A 20,718-nucleotide genomic window follows, 5' to 3' on the forward strand; every position below is an offset into this window, starting at 1 on the left:
TCGTGGAATGCGTAAATATCGTGCAGTCATTTTAAAAAAAAGTGGGATCTACTGTTAAAAAAATTAATTTTTTTTCATGTGGGTCCTATATTTATTCACTTTTTTCAAAACGACTGCACGGCACTTATACACTCATGACTACAAATATCATTTCTCAAGTTTTAAATGGTCGATCGTCTCAATTGAAAGCGCATAAGATGCAAGCAATAGTAGATACAAATTTATTAGATGTACAAGCTTGATATAAAGTACTCCTCTGTAGAAGGTGAGACTAATAAGATAAAGTAAATTTAGAGCTGGTTGGGATGTTTCATTCCATCTTAATTTTAAAATAAATGCTTGCCTTCAACCATTTATAATTTTCTATACAGTCATACTGTTTTTATTTCCTTGCTATTTGGTCACGAGTTACTCTCTCTATTGAATTTTAAATAGTTAATAATTAGGAAGTGCAAGGGGCAGAGCAGATGACTAGTTCCGTGCTGTTCTCGTTAGAAAGAAGAATCGCAGGGCCATACATTGTGTAGAAAATTGAATAAGTAATCTTTGGTACTTGATGATGACGTACGAGTGCTCCGAATTGAATTCCCGTAGAAAACGCAAAAGCATGCAGACAAAGTATGCGATGTTCAAAAAATGGCTTGACTTATCGAACAGTACTGTTCGATAAGTCAAGCCTTTCGAAGAGAGAGAGACCTGGCCATAAAGGGCAGTACCAGAATCTCAAACAGCTGAGAACTCGGTCGAAGGCTATGGCGAATTCTGGTTAAATTTGCTGGCATTGGATTAGCTAATCCAAGATTCACCTACAGTAATTCTTTGACTGATACGGTCATTTTTTTTTTAAATAAATATTCATCCAACCGAACCCACCTCTCCTCTCTCCACTTCAGTTTCTTTCCCATGCGTATTAGAAATTGAAAACGCTTATTGCAAGTGCCTAGTATAAATGGCGTACAAACGTGGCTGACGTAGAGATACTTGATGAGAGAGACCGAGCTGATGAGAGAGAGATGAGAAGAGTTGAGGAGAGAGAGAGACTGAGATAATAGAGCTGATGAGAGAGAAAGACCGAGATGATGAGAGAGAGACCGAGCTGATGAGAGAGGAAGAATTTATTTTAAATCTGATGTGGTATGGACGACTGTACACTGGTTGTATCTACCGACTATATATAGAAGAACTGTTAGAAATTTCACCTTTCCCTTTTCTTCCCCAACGCGTTTGGTTCCTACGATCACCCCCCAAGATTTCCCCACCATCAGCTATTCCGGCCGTATCCTCCTCCATCATCGCCGCTTCTACTCCGACTAAACCAGTATCACATCTGTCATCGGCGTCCCTTCTGAACTCTTTCTCTGCCCTCATTTCAGGCAACGGATCCGATTGAACATCACCACTGCACCACCCACGACGGTTTGGTCTGGTCTTCGTGATGCCACTGCACCACTCTCTCTTCTCTTTCTTTCTGAACCCGCCTGTTCACTTTCTGAGCTCCCGATTGGACCAAGTATGCAATGTTCAAAAATGGGTTTTTACATTTCTTCTACGTCACATATATGTTGCTATCTATGTACTGACAAAGAAAAACATAAGCATTTATCTGAGAATAGCATCTGTGTTTCTTATTTGGTGTTACAAGATTTAGGGTTTACAAGAATAGCATTTGTGTTTCTTTAGCCCCTTCCATTTGGTGCTGTGGTTGTTGCCCTCCCTTTCTGTCCTTCCCACCTTTTTGAGATTTGTCGTCTGTGCCTCCTTTGCTATTCTCGATTTGCATGTTTCTAAACTTGATTATTGAGATAGTTTTGGTTCATGTTTGAACTTTTTTGGTGCCCCCAGAGATTTGCATGTTTTCCTAACTTCTATAGCTTCTTTAGGAGTCTGGCTGGATCAAGATTTCCTGAAACCCTCACCTTACCTTGGTCTGCATCTATGTGCATGTGCAGCATAAACTCCTAGCCAAAAGCAAAGGGGAAAAAAAGGCCAAGTAATTAATCTTTATGAACAACTAAATCATAAAAATGTAGATTTAAAAATCACAGTGACGTAGACAAAATTGAGAAACTCGAAGATACTACTTCTATAAGAAAAGGGGTCAGATATAATAATGTGCACGCTTTCGATTTTCTTCACTTCCTGCTTACATCCATAACAGTGTATAATTTTTCTTGAAGATATAAGTCTGCAAGGTAAAGCACAACGTCCCATTAAACCTTGCTGCATCCCAGTTTGCTTTATAAATATTAAAATGTTGTACTCTCCATTGAAACTAGCAATATCATTCACAGCAACAGGTTTCTGAACAGCTTCCTTGAAATCAAGGACAGCTTGATGAGCCAGCTGCACTACTATTTCTGGGGCCAAGAATTTCTTCTCAATGACCTGTTTCTTCTCCTCCGTAAATAATAAACAATTACAGCAAAATCTGCAACTTCGGCCTCGTTTGTTTTAAAAAAATATCTTATCTTATCTCATTTCACTTTATTATTATAATTTTTTTAAATCCTTACATAAAATAAAATAAACAATTCAACTTTTTCAAATCTCAAAATAAAAATAATATTAAAAAATATATTCTAACAATATTTTATTTAACTTTTTAATTTTAATCTCATCTCATCTCATTTCATCTCTAAAAACAAACGAACCTTCATCTTCATTGAGTACTGAGAACATGTAAGGCAAAATCTCTAATTTGGACAGGCATGCTGATTTACTGATTTTGCATTGTCGGTTCAAACGTCAATTATTTGAAATGATTTCTACGGTCTCCTACAGCATAAGAGTTTATCTTTTAATAATAAGTCATATATTTTTAAATAAAGTGCAAAAAATTGTCTATAAATGTATCTAATATTATTTTTAGTATTATTCCTATTATCATTTTAAAAGCCTTAAGTTGGTACCTTAAGTGCCAAAATCTAGCCTACAATTGGCAGTTAGAAACTTGGGTCACTGTAAGTTTTAATTGGTCCTTCGTCTCAATTGAAAATGCATAAGATGCAAGCAATAGTTATAGATACAAATTTATTAGATGTACAAGCTTGATATAAACTCCTCTGTAGAAGGTGAGATCTTAAACTAATAAGAGAGCTGGTTTGGAGGTTTCATTACATCTCAACTCAACCCCTAAATATAATTTACGAAAAATGATTCTTTTAAACGCTTTTGCACACCGAAGTGCATCGATAGTTGATGTGGATTCAGAGTTAATAAAACGGTGCGTCTCCATTTTTTGGTCAAAACTAAAACAACATTTATCTCTTTGTCATGCTTCATCAAGCGTCTTCGAGAACCACAAATAATAAAAAAATAAAAAAAATTTACACCTCTGTTACGACAATGAAATTGGGTATGGAGGGCTGTTTGATGGAAAAGATCCCCGAAATAGTTGTAGTGGAACCCATAGCTGATGAAGAAATTGGCCTTGAGCTGAATGAGGAAAATATTGAGAAGGTACTCCAAGATATAAGGCCGTATCTTGGAGCAGCTGGTGGGTCGCTTGAACTTGTGGTAATTGAGAAGTCGATAGTCAAAATTCGAATAACAGGACGAGCAGCAGGGGTGATGACTGTTTGAGTGTCTGTTACGCAAAAACTGCAAGAGAAAATTCCATCCATTGCAGCAGTTCGACTTCTGTAAAACCCATAAAACAAAAGAAATACACCCCCTCCCTTTCGTCTCTTTAATTGTATGCTTGCGATTTTCTGTCTCAAGTAATTTGCAAACGAAGTGTGTCAATGGAACTCTGTAAAAAACCTTTGTGGTACTTCTATGGAATATGTACAGTTCGAAATACAGAGGCCTGCAAAAGTCGAGTAGGAAAAAAAAAAAAAAAAGGGAAGAAGATGACCTTTCTTGTCTTCTTCCTCTTCAATTGTTTTTTATTTTTATTAAAAAATAGAAATAAGATCTGACAAAATATTAAAATATTAAACTAATAATTGGAATGCGCTTGTGTCTACATAGAAGAACTAATAATTTAAACTAAACATTTTTTAATTTTTAATTTTTTTATCTAATCATTATCTAATCAATTTATTATCAATCCGGACCATTTATTTATTTTTTTATCTAATCAATCCGGACCATTTATTTATTTTTTTATCTAATCAATTTATTATCAATCCGGACCATTAAAAATAAATGATTGCGATTCAACCATTTATTTCCTATACAGTCATACTATTTTTTTTCGTTGGTATTTGGTCACGAGTTACTCCCTCTATTTAACTCATGAGAAATGTTAGAGCATTGACATTACTTTAATTAAATACTTTTATCATTTTCAAATCTAGCTAATATCATTCATATTTGACCCACATTGAATTAGTCAAATTGATTTCATCTAAAATACAGAGTTACAATAATTCTATCATTATTTTTATATTAGAAATTGAAAAGTACTATAACAAATCTAAATGTCTTTTTTTATTATATTTGGGTGAAGGGAGCTGAACCACGCGCATTGTCTCCCTCCCACTCTTAGAAATATGGCAACGACGTCCCATTCTTTACTTTGCAACAACTACTCATTCTTCACCTCAAAACCTTCACTTTCTTAACGGCAATTGCCCAAATCAACAGCGTCAAGAGGATCCTTGAAAGCTAGTACGTGGGCAACTACAACGCTGCCTCATCTAACGCCAACACCACATCGCATCATCTCCAGTCGTATAAGGAAACCGGTGTGCCGCGCTGCTACTATAGTATCTTCGTTTGCAGACGAGGGCGATGATAACACACGGTGTTTGCTGCAAATAATTTTGTGGGTGGCCAAGAGAGTTTACATTTTGTGGCTCTTCTTGCTTTCTTATGCCCCAGTAAGCCTTTTTCCCTTTCTAGCCACTTTCTGTATCCAATTGCTTGTCAAGCATTATCTATTGGTTTATGTAATTTGAAATTGTTGGAATTTCAAGCTCAATGGAAAGTTTGTGTCTTTTGTTGATATTATCCATGAGATTTATCTGACAGGAAAATAATGTCAACCATTGGAATTGCTGCATAGTTATGAATCAATCTGCAAAAAAACTCAGGAAAACCAATTACTCACAGCACAAGTTGCAAAAATCTCCAATCAACCCAATCATAGGCCTTGCTCATGTCAATCTTCAACATGATATTTCCACCTCTCCTCTTTCGATGTAGCATCCTTGTCATCTCTTGCGTTAGAGATACATTTTCAAGGATATTCCTTCCTTTCACAAAGGCTCATTGTTCTTGCGAAATAATTTTTTCAAGAACCAAGGATAATCTAGCAACCAAGATCTTCGAAAACACTTTGTAGATTACATTACAAAGACTGATTGGCCAAAACTTTTCGAAACTTTGCGGATTTTTTATCTTTGGAATAAGAACAATAAACGACGATGCGTAAAATCTCCGAAAGACCTCACCCTTGTCCTTCACAGCTTTCATCACGTCTTCTTTAATAAAATGCCAACAAGCTAAATAAAAAGCTAAGCCAAAATCGTCTGGCCCCGGGCTGCTGTCTGCTGAAATGGAAGATAGTGCCTCAAAGACTTCTGCTTCTACGGGTTCCTCTCTTAGTCTAGTGACATCATTTTCATTAATAATGGAAGGGAACAAATGTCTAAGCTCATGCAAGTCAACCAAATCCTCTTGGGCAAGAAAATCCGTAAAATAACGCACCGTCTCGGAATGGACCATCTCCATTGACTCCATAACTGACTCATCAGGAAGTCTCATAGATTTTACCCTCGAGTTCCACCTTATTTGTGCAATGACAGCGTGAAAAAATTTTGTGTTTTGGTCCCCCTCCACCAACCATGTTTTTTTTGCTTGTTGAGATATTCTCGTATCCTTCCGTTTCGCCCAAATCTCTAACTCTGCCTTAGAGACCAGCATTTCCTCCTCAATAGCTGCCGAGTAAGTCATTTGCAACTTAGAATCAAGTTGCTCAATTATCTCTTCCAATTCCTTTATCACACCACCAACACGACCAAAAATATCTTTATTCTACACACGTAGCTTTGCTTTCAGCCTTTTCAGCTTGCCAACTAATAACTGTAAGCCTGAATTGCATTCTAATGGTGCCTTCCAAGACGCTTCCACAGCTCCCAAAAAGTTTTCATAAGAAATCCACATATTTTGGAATTGAAAAGGAGTAGGACCATACCTCTCCGAGCTCGGAGACAGCTGCAACAAAATAGGGGAGTGATTATCAGTACAAATACATTCTAAATTTATCTTACTCGTATATTGGCCTCGATTCCTTGTATGAAATATTAGATGCATTTGACTTATAATGCAAAAATAACATTTTTGTGCATTTAATATAGTGAAATTTAAATGTTTTGTACTTAATGTATGTACCATGTCTATGATGCATAACAATACGTAATAATATGGATTTAAGTACATTGTCTATTGTTTGCATTGTCTATGTTTTATATTGTCATTATTGGCCATTAGCAGCATACCATGGATGACGTAGAAGTTGTACGTGATCGTGAGCTGTGGGCTGGTGGGTTGGAGGAGATGCTAGTTGATATGTTGTACCAAAAAACATTGGAGGGTAAATTGATGGGGTCCAGAATTACAAACCGTGACACAATCCGACTTGCCAATCGCCTTAATCAACTTGGTATTAGGCCAGTTGATTCATCACAAGTGAAGAGGAAAATATCCCATCTTAAGAAGACACAACGCAAATTTACAGATTTAATGGGCCAAATGGACATGGGTTGGAATCCCATCACAAAAACTGTTATTGGTATGGAAGAACATTGGGCAAACGCGATCCAGGTAACCTTCGTCTTCTTTTGGCTTAACATTTATGTATTTTAAATTTATTGTATTATCTAATCAATTTATGGCCAATTATATGATTAAAAGCTTTTATCAATTTATGTCAACTTATGTAATTATTTTTACCATTTCTTAGGTCCGATCCCAATGGAAAAAGTACAAGACTAATGGTTGTCCCAACTACGACGTCCTCTGCATGATTTTTTGGTCAGACCATCGCAACAGGGGTCTTGCATTATGCCTCAACATAAGAACCCCCCTCTAGAGAGGATGAGCAGCAACTGGAGGATGAATTGAGGGCCCGAGGTCCCATGTTGGGTAGTGGACACGGATTAGACTCGACCATTGATTTGGATGACATTTCAATGACTCCCTCGACGCAATGAGGGGTCCCGTAGCTTCTCGTAGGCGACATAGGGATGCAGCCAGACCATCATACTCACCAGAGCTTAATGCTGCCATACAAACACTTGCCGCCACTTCTAAGCAACGGGCAGATTTAGATTCAAAGATGTTTGAACTATGCAGCTCCAAGCCCAGTAGAAGCGAGAATTCAAATAGTGGGTCGGATGCAGGCTATAGCAGTGTTGCATAGAGTATGAAATTTTTGTAGGAAATCGCCCCTCCCTTACCTATGGACATTCATCTTCGTGCAGTAAAAGCATTTATGGATTCTCATGTCCTAACTGTCTTCTAGAACATGACCCCAAAGATGAGAATAGAGTGGGTCTGGTCACTACGCTGACCACACATATTGGCCTTACTATGTTTTTCTAAAATAAAAGAGACTTTATTTTATGTTTAACTTTATTAGATGGTGAATGATTTCTAACAATCTTATTTCATGTGGGCTAATTTAAGTTCAAACATAAATTTAGTTTTAAATAATTTTGCATTGCTAAGTTCTTGCTCTATATGAATTCCTTTTCTTTGGATGACAAATTCATATGCAATGTGTAATATTTAATGTTTGCGTGAACATCATTTTTTAAAAGGAAAGCATGGACAATGATAGCTGGTGGAATGATGAGGTAAACACCGTGGAGAACGAGGCGAGCAAGGAAGGCTCTAGTAGTAATGCGTCAAGTACATATGATTTGGATAAATGGGCAAAATGTGATGCATGGAGAAGTCGTAACGATGGTAAGGAAGAAGCGGTTATTCTTTTGAGCATGTTGATGGAAGAGCAGCAATCCCATGCACAACGTCGTATGCCCAAGCCACAACATAACATTGGCTTGCGTGGTTATCAATACATCATCGCAGTCTTAAATGGACATCCTAACACCTATTATGAGATGTTCCGAATGGAGGTATATGCATTCCGGGCCTTATGCGATCATTTACGTAGAGATGTTAGCTTGTGTGATTCGTCACAAGAGGTCACGGTTGAGGAAGCTTTAGGAATGTTTTGCTACACTGTCGGACATGGTGTCGTTCAACGAAATGCAACTAACGTATTTCAACATTCCGTTGAAACTATAAATCGACATGTGTACAACATAATGCGTGCATTATGTTGTCTATCGTGCCATGTGATTAAACCAAGCCAGACGACGGGGGTGATGCCTTATATTGAAGGAAATCCATACATTATTCATGGTTCGAGGTAAATTTTTCTTACATGATCTACTTTCATAGCTTAAATTTACTCTACAAATGTCATCATGTTTATAATACGAGATTTTGGAATTTATGAGAATTTAAAATGAAATCTGTAGAAATGTCATGGTGCAATGGATGGGATCATGATCAATGCAACTGTGTCAGCTTCCAAAGCAAACGCATATATAAATCGGTATCACCGGGTTATCCAAAATGTCTTGTGTGTCTGTGATTTCGAAATGAAATTCACATTCGTATATGCTGGGTGTGAGGGTACAGCCCATGATGTTCGTGTTTTAATCAATGCGTTAAGACGTCCGGAGAACCATTTTCCATGGCTTGAAGGCGGTAATTTTTACACATTATTTCATTTGTACCTTGAAAGTTTGCGATAAGTTGGATTCTTCAAACACTATAAATGATTAATGTTGTATTCTAATTTTCAGGTTATTATTATCTAGTAGATTCGACAATTCTCTGTACCAAAAGATTTATGCCACCGTATCCGAGGGTAAGGTACCACATATCTGAACGCCATGGCAATCATACATTCCAAGGATATAAAGATCTATTTAAATATCGACACATTCATCCTTTCGGAATGTCATTGAACGAATTTTCGATGTGTTGAAGAAGCGTTTTTGAATTTTAAATTTAATGTCCTCATACCTTCCAACTCGGCAACAATATCTTATTATTACATGTTGTACGATCCATAACTTCATCTACACGGTTACATCTAATAATCGAGATTTTCTATCATATAGCAATCTCGATGATTATCCAGGAATGAATGCAGATCATAATACTAGTGAACAATCTCATGTTCTTGACATGTCGACTACATTGGCACAGGTGATGACTGCAACTAGAGATGCTATTGCATTACCTATGTGGAAGCATACTTATGGTCAACAAGGAAACACCTAATTGCTAAGCATGGTGTTGCAATCTTTTTGGTTACGTCAATATGAAACAATAGATTGTAAATTAAAAACACTTTATTTACATATATCGATGTTTAATATATAAATAAATTATTGAATAAAATGTGGCCATGCTCCTAGTAGTATTTTTTCCCACTAATTGAATAATTTTTTTTAAAAAAAAATTCAAGAAAAAATTTACATACAAAATGTAGTGGAAATTCGATTTTTACATGCATTGATTCATTTAAATAATAAAGTGATATTATTTATTAATTTTGTTAATTTTAAAAAATTTAAAATAACAAAATCAATCATATTTTATATAATCAAATAAAAACTTTAGGGAAGATATATAATGGTACTTAGTATTACTCGTTTAACTCAAATCATAAATAAGAAATAATAGAAATAATGAAAAGTGATGAAAATAGTGAAATGGTAATATGAAAACGATATGAAAGGAAACGGATAAAAAAAATTTAAAGAAAAAGTAATATGAAAAACAACAATTTGAAAGATTGTGAATACTGAATACTGTGAAAATGCAAAAAAAAAATATATATATATATATTTATATATATTGACGGCTGCTTTTAACTTTCTTTACGTTTTGACTGTTGCTTTCGTTGGCGCGAATGGCTGCCGTGCTCGCAAATGTGTTTTAGACAACCGTTGTTTAGACAATTTTCGTTTTTCTCGCCGGGTGAACAGTATAAAATAATGGTATAACTTATTTTTTTTTATAACTTCTTGTAAATATATTTAAATTCATCTTAATATTCAAATATATTTTAGATTTATCTTAAGTGGACCCTACCAAACTCATTCAACAATCTCAATTCACTACTATTCATAAAAAATTTTACTCGATTCAGCATTCAAATGTAGCCTAAAATATTTAAAAGTGGTTTGAATTTAAAAATGAGTTGAGATGAATTGAGATGATTTGTGAATTTTAGAATAAAAATTAAATTATTTATTATATTTTATATAAAAATTTGAAAAAATTATTTTGAGATTTGAAAAAATTAAATTGTTTATTATATTTTATGTGAGAATTTAAAAAAATTGTAACGATGAGATAAGATAAATTAAAATGAATTTTGAATTCAAACGTGATCTTAGTAAATTTAGTAATTTACACCTACCTAGATAGAACATATTGCTTACCAAAATTCACGTGGCCGACGCGTCGAGGTGAGATGGGGTAGTCGAGGTTCCCGGTGGCCGATGAGAGAGAGGAACACGGGGTGGGTAGGGGCTTTACCATTGGAGGGTATTATTTGGCCCCTAACACTCCTTGCTAGAAGATTTTCTCTGAATTTTCATAGTCCACCAAATCACCAGTTGATGTACTTTATTTTAAATAATTTTTCATTTGAAGATCGATTCATAAAATAATATATAATGTGTGACTAAAAATAATAAAAATTAACTTTAATTTATTATTAGTCTAAATAAAGCCACTTTTGCATTAAAGTTTTGTAGAAGTAGTCTTCTGCGTTGACGCGGGGATGACATTTGATGTTGACCAGATCAGCTCCGAGTGAACGCGAGGTTCGCGTTCATGAATCATCGTAGAAAACGCAAAAAAGCACGCAGGCAAGGTATAGACAGTTGGACTTGTCAAGTCTCCGAAGAGAAAGAGACCGGCCTATAAATGGCAGCACATCTCAAACAGCCGAGTACCTGAAAACAACAAGAAATACTGGGCTTCGTTTGGTTTTTTAATTTCTCTCAACTTATCATTATAATTTTTTTAAATTTTAATATAAAATATAATAAACAATTCAATTTTTTCAAATCTTAAAATAATAATAATATTAAAAAATAATATTCTAACAATATTTTATCATCTCAACTCAACTCAACTCACTTCAACATCCAAACACACCCCTTCCAAGTTACCTTCACCTTTATCAGTACCTTTCTCTCATCCTAAAAGAACGTGATCAGGCTTCTGGCCGCCAGCCCTATACTCAATACTCATCATCAATCTTAGCTGAAAAACCAACGCAATCATGAAGGTATCGGAATCGATTCATCATTCATAGCAAACAAATTCAGTACTCATGTATAGTTTTTTGCTGGTTGAAATTAAGTTAATGATTTGACTTTTTGTGCAGCAAACGGTTGTGATCAAGGTGGAAATGGATGGCCACAAGTCCTTTTTTGGTGAGCTGGATGGACAAAAAGTCCGTTCCAAAGCCTTGAAGATTGCAGTCGGCATTTCAGGTAACGAAATACAACATTTAACTGGGACGATAAGATATTAAAATTTTATTAATACTGAAAATTACAATATATATATATTTCAATTTCGATCTTTTTTTTATGGGTGTACATATATATGTATGTGATGTTCAGGGGTGGTGTCGGCATCTTTAAAAGGAGACGAAAAGAACCAAATAGAATTAAAAGGAGAAGGGATTGATTCAGTGAAACTTACAAAATTACTTAGGAAGAAAGTGGGATTTGCAGACATAATTACTGTGGCGGATGACAAGATAGAGGAGAAGAAAGAAGAACCGAAAGTAGAATACATGGCGTGGCCTTATAATTATATACCTTCCTACTCCTCCTATCCATTCTATGCGCCGTCAGGGATTACATGTTACTGTTCTCAGTAGAGACATGAGCGAGCTAGCAGTCGAGAAATTTCAATATTATTCGTGCATGAGTAATTGTTTTTAATCTTTTCAAGTGCTTTCCCGAGGTGTGCGATGCAAATCTGTTATTATGATTCTGTTCTATATAGATATAAATCGATGGTGTTCAGTTTCTCACCTCTAAGATATCATTTTTGGAATTAATCTTTTCTTCTGGTCATTCTTCGTAAAGATTATTACATTTCATGCGTAGAACGTTCCAAATATTAATTAGGAAGATAGTACTCCTGCCACTGGATTTTTTTTTTAATTTTTATTTCGTGATTAAAGAAGTATTTTTTTAATAATATTATAAATTAAAATAAAAATATTTAAAAGTGTTCAAAACCATATCAAAATAACTAGAGAAACCAGCTATAGTTGTAGTGTCATTTTAAAAATTAAAGAAAATGATATTCTCATTATTGATTCTTACAGTTCGATGTTATATCTAGAATTTTTTATTTTTCTTTTTATTTTTTTTATTTAGTGATTAAGAAAGTATTTTTTAATAATATTATGATTTTTTTATTTTTTAAAAAATATTTAAAAATTAAAAAAATACATATAAAAAAGATAAAAAATAACAATTATGGCTAAGTATAGCTCTCAGCTGGGGAACGGCCGTTGACGTAGCACCGTCCTATTAAATTAATTATTATCGATCTACATACACGTGTGGATGGTTAATGATTATTAACTTCAATGATGCAGCAGTAGCACTACCAGATCACGAACGAATTAATGCTCTGCTTAAAGGAATTGATTAGTCTGGTTTGCAATTAAAAATAAAATTACGAAACAGCAATTTAAGGTCCACCCCGGCCGATGCGACATATTATATATAGAGAAATGATATTGCAGTCGTGAATGTATAAGTATTACACAATTATTTTAAAAAAAATAAATAAATATGATACCTATATAAAAAAAAATTAATTTTTTAACAATAGACCCTATTCCTTTTCAAAAATCAACTGAAAGTCTTTGAAAATTTTATATCTTTTTGGATAGAAGCCAGAGCCAACGCGGAATGTAGGAGGGAGAATGATTGCACTCCTAATAGTTTACAACCAGTAAGTATGCAATCTAAGAAATTCGTGACACTAAATTATTTTATAAACATGTTTTATAGAAAAGAATTGTTTATTCTTTATAAATATGTTCAAGATCTTGTCTATAAAAAATATGAGATTATTCTTCAACACCTTCCTTCATGTGCAGATTAATATTTTTTTCTGATCATTATCACGAGATAAGTAATGTGGGCCTTCATTCATCCTGTTGTAGGTTCTGATATTATAAAAAAATTTATGGGCTTAACTCATCTTATAAAATCGGTTGATTCTATATGAAGAGAGAATTGTTTATTTCTTATAAATATATCCAATATCTTATTTACAGACAATGTGAGATTATTTCTGAACTACAAAAAATATTAACTGGATCCTATTATTTGGGTGAATATTAGCCTAGATACGCTTTTCACGTATGCTGTTAAGTGTATGAACATGAAGAGTAATCGTTCCAATTTAATTCATTGCTGGCAAAATGTTAAAAACTCCTAAATTTTTTTTATTTTTAACATTAATATTGAAAAAACAGACAAGTTTGAGATTTAATTTTCGCCTTTTCGGTTTGAAATATCAATTCCTAAAGAACAGTAGTTAGAGATATACATGAATCCCTTCAATATATATGGATCTTTAAAATTTCTTACTGATTGAATTTAAATAAATAAAAAAAGGGAAGCGGCTGCAACAATTATATATTAAATGAAGAGTCGAGAAGAACGAAAACAAAAGATGACAAACTTGAGTCTCAAACTTAAATATAGAGAGAGAAGATTTTGATGGATTTAATTTGCACTCAACTCCTAAAATAATTTTTTATCACGATATGAAGAAGAGTGAATGACGTGTGCATGCATGCTTGATGCAGATAATTAAAACCCAGAAAATAAAATAACTTACGAACCCACAGATCATAAAAACCCAATTTGAATTTTTTTTTCTTTAACCAATCAAAATATTCATCATTCTCGATTAATATATATTTATCAGAAAAAATTAATCTTAAACAAAGTAATGATCTAGAGTAGTACTACTACGTACTAGCAAGGTACGTATATATAAACTCGCCTAGTTGGCTGGACGACGATTAATATTAATGTTTCTCAGTACGACCTGTTCGTGCAAAGTAGTTAGTGTTAGCTAGGTAGCTTAATTTAGATATGTCTCGATCGATCCCTTGTACGTTCACATTGAATGTTTCTACAGGTCTTTAGTTGGGATGGTTTAAAATTAAATCAACTGAGGCGCTAGTCAGCAGACTAAGAGGGGGTAAAGATACATATTATATACATGGTCTTTCTCTTGATCAACCATTTATTTGTCTTGATCCCTAACGACTGGAAAATAAAATTTCTTACTCTAGGTTGTGCTTATGATCTGTCTTTCTCTTGATGATGATCAACCATTTATGAAAAATCTATTTTTTTTATTTAAAATATATAGTTAATAATTAATTAAAGTCTGATCTCTCTTAAATTAACCAGTCGCTGTACAATGAAATAGTCAAGTCATGACCAAGTAATCGTTAGTATTTGATGATGACGTACGAGTGCTGCCAATGGACACGAGGTCAATGAATGGCAAAAGCTAAAGTGACCGAGGGACCCGATAATTTATTTATTTTTTAGTGGTTGCGTTTCGTTATTAAATTAAGCTGAATTAAATTGAATTGAGATGATAAAATATTATTTTTTTAATATTATTATTATTTTAAAATTTAAAAAAATTAAATTATTTATTATATTTTATATTAAAATTTAAAAAAATTATAATGATGAGTTGAATGTGAGTAAAATATAATATGAATTTTTTAAAAATATTTAAGAATATATATTTAACTTTATCGGGACCCATCCCGAACATACAGCACGACTCCGACGTGAATACCCGTGGAAAACGCAAAAGCATGCAGACAAAATGTTACCCGTTCGATAGGTTAAGGCTTCAAGCCTATCGAAGAGAAAGAGACCTATAAATGGGAGTAGATCTCAAACAGCTGAGAGTACCTCAAAACAAGAAAAAATTGTTAATATCTCCCCTAGCAATTAACCAGTCTACCTTCAGTTTTTAAGCACCCCTTTGCATATTTCTCTCCCTAAAAGACGTAAAAGACGTGAGGCTTTACGTCCAATACTCAATATATACTCATCATCTTAGCTGAAAAACCAAGACAATTATGAAGGTATATTGGAGGTTGCTAGCTAGGAGTACGTGCTGCATGTGAGAAAAATCAGACCGATCGAAGATATATAATATAGTTTTTGCTAACATAAAGTTGCATTGGTTTTTGCAGCAAACGGTGCTGATCAGGGTGTCCATGGATGGCCACATGAAGTGTCTTTTTTGCTACAGGCTGGATGGACAGAAAGTCCGGACCAAAGCCTTGAAGATTGCAGTTAGCGTTAAAGGTACGTAACGGATCAAATAAAACATTTAATTTGGGTCGACAGTACTATATTGTATAAACCACCGCTGTTAACATAGCATTTTATTAATACTGAAAATTACATATATTTTTTTCCATTTCTGTTTTTGATGGGTGGCCATGATATATATGTGATGTTCAGGGGTGGAATCAGCATCTTTAAAAGGGGATGAAAAGGACCAAATAGAAGTAAAAGGGGATATGATTGATACAGTGGAACTTACATCGTTACTCAGGAAGAAAGTGGGACCTGCACACATAATTACTGTGGAGGCACAGAAGAAAGAAGAACCGAAAGTGCTGGAGTGCATTGCGTGGCCTTATGGTGGTGGTGGTGGTGGTGGTGTTCCTTCCTGCTACTCCTATCCAATCTATGAGGTCAGGGATTGCCATGAGAGCTCCAACCCTTGCTCCATCATGTAACGTCTGTTCGTTTATCAGTAGATCTAGACAGCAGTTGAGTAATTTCAACATGAGTTTTTGTTTTTCTCTTTTCAAATGCGTACCCAGGGTGAGCATGCAGATCTGGAATTGAATCATCGCTTGTTATATATCAATAAAAATCGTTGGTTTGTTGAGTTTCTGACCTCTTAGATATCATTTTTTGAATCTTTAATTATTTTGATGATTTATGATATGAAGATGACGAAACTGATGAAAGAACAACATATATAGGATGTCTGATAATTCTGCTCGTGCGTGATTAACTTCAATGTACTGCGAAAGCACAAACAAATTAATGCTCTGCTCGAAGGAATATATTAATTGAAGTCTGGCGTACGATCATTAATGATAAAATTGTCAAACTCATGTGAAAAAAACTCACGATCCAACTCGACAAAAAGCTTGTTTGAAATGGTTTATAATATCCTTATGGTTGGAACTGGATGACTCCCTCGATACCACCCACGAAAGAGTCAACAAAATTCCTTGGAAAATTTAACTTTCTAGGATGGAATCCGAACGAACCAGGCCAGATTCGTATTATAAAATTATCACTTATTTTAAAAGTTTAAGTTGATAAAAATAAATAAATTTTATTATTTATTTGATCTCTTAATATTTTTCTTCACGTGTGGACCAGACTCTCTTTCAATAAGTGATCCAATACGTAAAATATTTAATTAAATGAGATAGAGTGTAGAGTTAAGATTAAAAAAATCTCTACTCTAATAATATATAAAATCACTATTTATCTCATAAATTTAAACTTTTAAAAATGGATAAATTTTATTATTTATTTAATACGCTAACAGCATCACCCGGCAATAGAGAGAAAAGGGACAGAATATGGACAGACATGCTGATTTATTGATTTTGCGTTGACGGTTCAAACGTCAATTATTTGAAATGATTTCTACAGTCTCGTACAGCATAAGACTCACGCATTTACTTAGGGAAAAAAAAATCTAAATCTCACCTAAAAAAGAATTTATCTTTTAATAATAAGTCATATATTTGTAAATAAAGTGTAAAAAATTGTCTATAAATACATCTAATATTATTTTTATTATTATTCCTATTATCATTTTATTTTTGGTACCATAAGTGCCAAAATCTAGCCTACAATTGGCAGTTAGAATCTTGGGACACTGTAAGTTTTAATTTGTCCTTCGTCTCAATTGAAAGCGCATAAGATGCAAGCAATAGTTATAGATACAAATTTATTAGATGTACAAGCTTGATATAAACTCCTCTGTAGAAGGTAAGATCTTAAACTAATAAGAGAGCTGGTTTGGAGGTTTCATTACATCTCAACTCAACCTCTAAATATAATTTACGAAAAATGATTCTCTTAAACGCTTTTGTGCATCAAATTTAATAAAACGACGCGTCTTTATTTTTTGTTCAAAATTGAAACTGAAAAAATAATGGTTCTACCAATCACTACACCTAGAGGGAGAGGGGTGAATAGGTGTATTCCAATTTTGATAGTCTTTTCAATATTAAAAACAAATAAACAGTTAATCAATGGACAAAAACAATTAACACAATGATTTTGGTCACGAAGTGGAAACTCATTTGAAGAACTTCTTCAAATTCTAAAACCACTCCAAGTGTAAGGCACCACTTAAAATCCACTATAGAAAAAGTTTATTACAACCAATTTAGAGACACTCACAAAACCTTTCTAGTTCCTAAACCTGGCTTGCAATATCACGAATGACCCACTCGATCTCTACACGCATGTAGTGTCGGAACTCTGACCTTCTATAGCTTTCCATGAGAACCTCTCGATCTCTGCATCACAGCAGCTCCGGAAACCTTCCGGCCAACAACACGTCCACTTCAATGGACTTTGAATGAGATTTTATCTTGAGTGTGGTGTGGTGGATATGTGTTTGTCCAAGAGAGATTCACAAGGGAGGAAAATGTTTCTCTCTTTGGCTCTTGAAACACTTAGGGTTTTGCACTATTTTTCCACACCACAGAACAGAAATGATCTGTTCTATTTATAGTCCCAGCAAGTCACGGCGCTCAAAACATGAATATTTAAGTTGTCTTGAACATTGGCTCGAGCGAGGTGTTGAGCGAAGGTCGAGCGCACGTTATCTTCTAAAACCGCTCGAGCGAAGGTCGAGCGAACGTCTCTGGATGAGTTCTGCTCGTGCGCAACATCGAGCGCACATCGAGCGAACCACTCTGGATGGGTTCCGCTCGAGCGCTGAGTCGAGCGCACATCGAGCGAACCACTCTGGATGGGTTCTGCTCGAGCGCCACGTCAAGCTCACTTCGAGCGAACCACTCTGTTTGGGTTCCGCTCTAGCGCTTAGTCGAGCGCACATCGAGCGAACCACTCTGGATGGGTTCTGCTCGAGCGCCACGTCAAGCTCCCATCGAGCGAACCTCTCTGGAAGGTTCCGCTTGAGCGCCAGTCGAGCGCCAGTCGAGCCATGTTGAGCACACTTCAATCTTTTTCATGTACCAATGCATCAACACTTGTTACAACTCAACTTTACATAGGTTTTCACAAAAATATGCCAATTAACTCATTTTTCCCTCAACAGAAACAATATTTATCTCTTTGTCATGCTTCATCAAGAACCAAAAAAAAAAAAAAAAAAAAGGTTTACAGCTCTGTTAAGACAATGAAAATGGGTATTGAGGTTCGTTTGATGGAAAAGATCCCTAAAATAGTTGCAGTGGAACCCATAGCTGATGAAGAAACTAGCCTTGAGCTGAATGAGGAAAATATTGATAAGGTACTCCAAGTCTCCAAGAAATAAGGCCGTATCTTGGAGCAGCCGGTGGGTCGCTTGAACTTGTGGCAATTGAGGAGTCGATAGTCAAAATTCGTATAACAGGACCAGCAGCATGGGTGATGACTGTTCGAGTGTCTGTTACATAGAAACTATGAGAGAAAATTCCATCCATTGCAGCAGTTCAACTTCTGTAAAACCCATAAAACAAAAGAAATACACCCCCCCCCCCTTTTGTCTCTCTAATTGTATGCTTGCGATTTCTTGTCTCAAGTAATTTGCAAACAAGGTGTGTCAATGGAACTCCATAAAAAACCTTTATGGTAGTTCTATGGAATATGTACAGTTCGAAATACAGAGGCTTGCAAAAGTCAGTAGAAAGAAAGGAAAAAAAAAAAAAAAAGTCTTTTTTCTTTTCAATTGTTTTTTATTTTATTAAAAAATAAAAATAAGATCCGATGAAATATTAAACTAATAATTAGTATGTTTCACCAACCTGCTTATATTTAGAAGAACTGATAATTTAAACTAAATATTTTTTATTTTTTTATTTTTTTATCATCAATCCTAACGATTAAAAATAATTGACTGCTTCAACCATTTATTTTCTATACAGTCATACTATTTTTTTCCTTGCTATTTGGTCACGAGTTTCTCTCTATTAACTCATTAGAAATGTTAGAGCATTGATATTGATTAGCCAAATACCTTTATCATTTTCAAATTTAACTAATATCATTCCTATTTAGCTTACGTTAAATTAGTCAAATTGATTTTATCTATGAGTTATAATAATTCTTTTGAGATTTGAAAAGTACTGTAACTAGTCTAAATGTCTCTTTTTTTTATTATTATTATATTTGGGTGAAGGGAGCTGAACCACGCACATTGTCTCCCTCCCGCTCTCAGAAATATGGCAACGACTTCCCATTCTTTGCTCTGCAACAGGCTACAGCTACTCATTCTTCACCTCAAAACCTTCACTTTCTTAACGGCAATTGCCCAAATCAACAGCCGCAATAGGATCCTCGAAAGCTAGTACGTGGGCAACTACAACGCCGCCTCCTCTACCACCCACACCACATCGCATCATCTCCAGTCGTATAAGGAAACCAATGTGCCACGCTGCTCGATGCCAGCCTGCTACTGTAGTATCTTCGTCCGCAGATGAGGGCGATGATAACACACGGTGTTTGCTGCAAATAATTCTGTGGGTGGCCGAGGGAGTTTACATTTTGTGACTCTTCCTGCTTCCTTATGCCCTAGTAAGCCGCTTTCCCTTTCTAGCCACTTTCTCTATCCAATTGCTTGTCAAGCATTATCTATTGGTTTATGTAATTTGAAATTGTTGGAGTTTCAAGCTCAATGGAAAGTTTGTGGCTTTCGTTGATATTATCCGTGGGATTTATCTGACAGGAAAATAGTGTCAACCATATCATTTCATTCACTCCTATGTTACCATACCAAGATTGATAGGCCATACTTTAAATTTAAATCAAGTTTTGCTTGTATTATCTCATGGAGATCCCGCGTGGGCCATCAGTTCAGACACAATAAACTCTCTTCTGGGTCTTTCTCTCAATTTCTTCTTGATATTGCCTCTTGTGAATTCTGGTATGTATAGCAATTGTTGGTTATATCCATATTATGATGTTAATCATCTCGATTTATGGGCTTTCCTCTCCATTCTGATGGAACCCTGATGTTTCTAGTAGTTGTTTATTTTGTTATCTGGTTTGTGGAGCAATATCATGTTATTTTAGTGTTTGATCCGATAATCTCTGAAATAAACAATGTGTTTGCTAATCCAATGTTATGTGTCATATAACATTGTATAAATGTCATTACTGTCTTTGTTTCCATTACTGAGCATATTTAGATAGAATCTGTGCACACCTTCAATTTTCTGCACTAATATCTTCACTTCCTGCTTACATCCATCACACGTCCATACTAAAGTGAATCTGTTTGGGAGTGAATCTGACAGCATGCAAGGCCTTTATATTTTGGTTAATCTAACAGTTTGAGTGCATGAGTTTGCATCCAACGTTTGGGAGTGAATCT

General features: G+C 34.9%; 2 protein-coding genes and 1 long non-coding RNA gene across 4 annotated transcripts; 2 read left to right on the plus strand and 1 right to left on the minus strand.

Moving 5' to 3' along the window:
• Positions 1–1,192: 1,192 nt before the first annotated feature.
• Positions 1,193–15,997, plus strand: LOC121268176 (heavy metal-associated isoprenylated plant protein 46-like). Of its 2 annotated transcripts, none has more exons than XM_041172313.1 (5): positions 1,193–1,510; positions 15,323–15,365; positions 15,399–15,437; positions 15,597–15,788; positions 15,849–15,997. In XM_041172313.1, exons 1-5 carry the CDS (start codon positions 1,436–1,438, stop codon positions 15,875–15,877), a joined length of 378 nt encoding a protein of 125 aa, XP_041028247.1. In that variant the 5' UTR covers positions 1,193–1,435; the 3' UTR covers positions 15,878–15,997. The 2 variants fall into 2 exon arrangements, with proteins under 2 accessions (XP_041028247.1, XP_041028246.1); XM_041172312.1 differs by having other exon boundaries at positions 15,399–15,432; positions 15,592–15,788.
• On the minus strand, positions 3,644–19,014 carry LOC121268177. Its single transcript, XR_005941128.1, has 3 exons — positions 18,877–19,014; positions 7,030–7,033; positions 3,644–3,677 (listed from the first exon to the last, which is right to left on the minus strand). It is a non-coding gene; the product is annotated as an uncharacterized LOC121268177 (long non-coding RNA).
• LOC121268175 (heavy metal-associated isoprenylated plant protein 16-like) lies at positions 11,196–12,132 on the plus strand. Its single transcript, XM_041172311.1, has 3 exons — positions 11,196–11,335; positions 11,435–11,543; positions 11,676–12,132. The coding sequence occupies exons 1-3, from the start codon at positions 11,330–11,332 to the stop codon at positions 11,936–11,938; spliced, it is 378 nt and encodes a 125-aa protein (XP_041028245.1). The 5' UTR covers positions 11,196–11,329; the 3' UTR covers positions 11,939–12,132.
• Positions 19,015–20,718: the final 1,704 nt, after the last annotated feature.

Source organism: Juglans microcarpa x Juglans regia, chromosome 5S (genome assembly GCF_004785595.1).
Source record: "Juglans microcarpa x Juglans regia isolate MS1-56 chromosome 5S, Jm3101_v1.0, whole genome shotgun sequence".
Lineage (NCBI taxonomy): Eukaryota > Viridiplantae > Streptophyta > Magnoliopsida > Fagales > Juglandaceae > Juglans > Juglans microcarpa x Juglans regia.

Bases quoted from the DNA above. Each gene is read 5' to 3' on its own strand.
- LOC121268176 (XM_041172313.1), top strand. From the start codon at position 1,436: ATGCCACTGCACCACTCTCTCTTCTCTTTCTTTCTGAACCCGCCTGTT. The intron at 15,438-15,596 runs GTACGTAACGGA...TGTGATGTTCAG, and splicing joins GATTGCAGTTAGCGTTAAAG to GGGTGGAATCAGCATCTTTA. The intron at 15,789-15,848 runs GTGGTGGTGGTG...GGGATTGCCATG, and splicing joins GTGGCCTTATGGTGGTGGTG to AGAGCTCCAACCCTTGCTCC.
- LOC121268175 (XM_041172311.1), top strand. The intron at 11,544-11,675 runs GTAACGAAATAC...TGTGATGTTCAG, and splicing joins GATTGCAGTCGGCATTTCAG to GGGTGGTGTCGGCATCTTTA.